The sequence below is a fragment of the Limulus polyphemus genome, unplaced genomic scaffold (assembly GCF_000517525.1).
Source record: "Limulus polyphemus unplaced genomic scaffold, Limulus_polyphemus-2.1.2 Scaffold1890, whole genome shotgun sequence".
Taxonomy (NCBI): domain Eukaryota; kingdom Metazoa; phylum Arthropoda; class Merostomata; order Xiphosura; family Limulidae; genus Limulus; species Limulus polyphemus.
In genome coordinates, this window is record NW_013667500.1 from 64,338 (window position 1) to 67,571 (window position 3,234).

Below are 3,234 nucleotides of genomic sequence, written 5' to 3' on the forward strand. Positions count from 1 at the left end.
GAGATTTAAGCTATTTAGACTAAACATTTGTGTTTTTGTTTTATAATTTGTAGCCATTCTAGAATGAAGAAAGCATAACTTATATTTATTTCGTAATTTTTTATGGTGCTTACGAGGTTGGTCAAACTGACAGACCCCCGTATAGTTAGGGTAGAGAAAATAACAGACAAAATATAAAGCTTTACTGAAAACAAATGTTTTAGGAGTTTTTGGAGATTGCACAAATAATATTTAAGATTTTTGGGACGAAAAATAGTTTTTTAATCACAACATGAAATTTACTTTGCACTTGGGTTAGTGATGAAACAGATTCGATATTTTCACAAACAAATCTTTGCTAAAAATACTTCATTAAAAATCTGATTTTTTGTGTACAAAAGACATGGAATCATTAAAAAATTCTACCAAATTTTGTGAAGACGCACTTACAGCATTAAAAGTTATAGTATAAATACTTAATGAGCCCATCTCAAAAGGGTTAAAAAAATTATAACTATAGTTAAATGTTCTTCCCCATCATTAGTCATTTTCTCTAAAAGCTTATTCAAAACATGTGAAAAAGTAGTGTAACAATACAAAATGATTCCTGTCCATTTCAGTATGTCAGACCTTTCTTTTAAGAAAACATGTAGATTTGTGTCCCCAACTAACTAAATATCATCTACTTTGTAATGAATCTGTGCTTATTTACACAAGTACACTGTCTTAATTAATGAAAGAAAAAAAGACTGTTGTTACCAAATTATTTTATCCTGACATAGTGTAATCATGTCTAGCATTGTTAGAAGAGACTATGAAGTTTTCAATAAAATTATTTAGAAAATTCCATCAGGTAAGCTGTTCTAAAATTCCTTTGTAATTATGGTGATATTTATGCAATCTTATTTTGTTTATATTTAATTTCTTGAAGTCTTTCATTATAATTACATTTAAATTTGGTAAGTACAGGTAAATTTTCATTCACTTGAATTCCTTACAGCATCAATTTGACCAGCTATTAAAAGAAAGTTCTACTTGCTGCCAAGACAGTTCTTGCAATGTCAACAACCAGTTAAAGAAACCGAGTTGTCCTGTTTGTTGTTTGTGTTACTTTCTAGAGAGAGGATTAGTACCTGAAGGTATTTATTTTGAATATGAAGTTTTGAAAGATTTTGCTAATATTTGCTTTCATCTGTGTCTTAATATTTCATATTTGTTTATGAAATATGTTGACTTATAAAAATAATCTCTGATGTTTTGCATAAATCAAACCTGTTAAGACCAAATATACTTTCCGAAATAATTCACTTACCTCTCTGCACACAATAGAATTTCCTCGCATGTTTGCCTTTGAGATTTTGCACATGCACTAGGTTTGAACTATCTTCCACCTAAGACACATGTTTTAACATGAAATATGCTAGTGCATGATGTAATCATCATGTGACTATAGTGTTCCACCAATAGTAGAGTGACATATCCTCCACACACAGTAGATCATCATAAGTAGTTGCACTTGAAATTAATTACTGCCATTGTTCAACATGCTGTGGATTTTTTAATGTCTTCGTTGTCTCAAATCCCTGTCCATACATCAGAAGTGCATTCCCCTCTTTCTGAACCTGACTGTGAGGATAATGATTCTGTTCAGCTCAGTCTGTCTCCTGGGTTTGCACTAGGCTTTTCTATGCCTGTAGAAGACAATATTACTCCTTCAAATTTCTTTGTGGATTTGATTTTTCAGGTTCATTCTTTACTTACTTTTTCATCTGTGCCTTTTGATTCTTCCTGTTCTTTACTACATGCCTCTCAAGCTGAAGATTGTTTGGTTTTTCCTCCTCCTCCAGACATATGTGTTCATGCTGACACGTTTCTGGATCAGCTTCAGTCACATTCTCAAATGACTCATCCTCCTCAACTTAAGGATTCCTTTGCCATGGCTTATGGCTGTTTTCCTTTTCCATTATGGAATTCCCAATTCATAGAGCCCTGAGTTCCTTTTCTGTTCTTGAGGGCAGACTCCCTCTTTCCAATAACTCTCTTTTGTGCTCTGTTTTCCCATTTTCACCTATTGGTCCTTTTCTCCCAAACTGTGGATAACCAAGGTTGATGTCTCAGATGCCTTTCTACATATTCCTATTGCTCTGTCCTCCAAACATTTTATTTTATTCATTTACTGGGATCAGGTGTACCAGTTTTGATTTCTCACCTTCAGCATTGCTTTGTGTCCTTATGTGTTCAACTAAGTCATGGGAAAACTTTCTTGCCACATTCAGTCTTGGATTTCGCTTCCATTATTACATTTATGACTGGCTCTTCCTTGCCTCTTCTTGGGAGTCTGCTTTCTTGGCTACATCGCTTCTCATCCAAGAAGTTGCTTATATGGGTTGGCTGATCAAACCTTCCATATTGTTCCTCACTTGGTCTAACTCAGAGTCTTGTTCAACTCTTGACTCAATCAGGCTCAGCCTTCGCTCATTCTTCTGCAAAATGTGGAGCATCTAGTCACCTCAACTCTTGTCTCTTCTATACTTCCTGTGTAAGAGGTTCTATTTTTTTTGTGGACTCTTGCCTCTCTTGAATATCTTGTCCTTTTAACCCTGTTGCCCTGGGTACCATTTACTGTGCATAACACAAGGTTTTAGTGTCTTACATTCAAAATGTTATTGAACTACTTTTTGTTTGTGTTATACCAATTAGAATAGCATAAAACTTAGCTAATAATCCATATTTTAATAGCATATAAGTTTTAAGTTCTTAATTCTACAAGGAAATATATTAAAAAACCTGAATTACCACAAGTGTGACCCACGTGACACATTTTGCCTCAGCATGTCATCATCCCTATTTTATTCATCACCCTTCGAAAATGTACAAAATTAAATATAAAATACTCTCTATAAAATCGTTATTTCTCAAACAAATCATAATTTTTATAGCCTTCAATTTTGTTTGGTTACAGAGCTATCGAATAGAAAATCAGACCCCTCCTGCCACACCCACCTGTCACATCCTCTCTTTCACAATTTGTTGATAGTTCTCTTATGTTTCATTAACCTATAACCAATAGAAAGTCAAGGTTTTCATCTCTCGAATGACATATTTTATAACGTTGTGTTCTATACAGATAATCGTCAATTTCACTTGGAGAAGCAAAATTGTTCACGTGGGAAAGTTGACGACTAACTTGGATGAATTTGTAATGGCTCATGTTGCATAGTTAAAAAGCCAGGAAAATTTTGAGAAGTAAGTGAA

At 33.8% G+C, this 3,234-nt stretch overlaps 1 protein-coding gene across 2 annotated transcripts in view; it reads left to right on the forward strand.

Moving 5' to 3' along the window:
- Positions 1–3,234, forward strand: part of LOC106465268 — a 134,364-nt gene that overhangs the window by 45,954 nt on the left and 85,176 nt on the right. For both annotated transcript variants that reach the window (XM_022393128.1, XM_022393129.1), the window contains exon 10: positions 980–1,118. In XM_022393128.1, the coding sequence (XP_022248836.1) occupies positions 980–1,118 (139 nt within the window). The remainder of the gene's footprint in view (positions 1–979; positions 1,119–3,234) is intronic.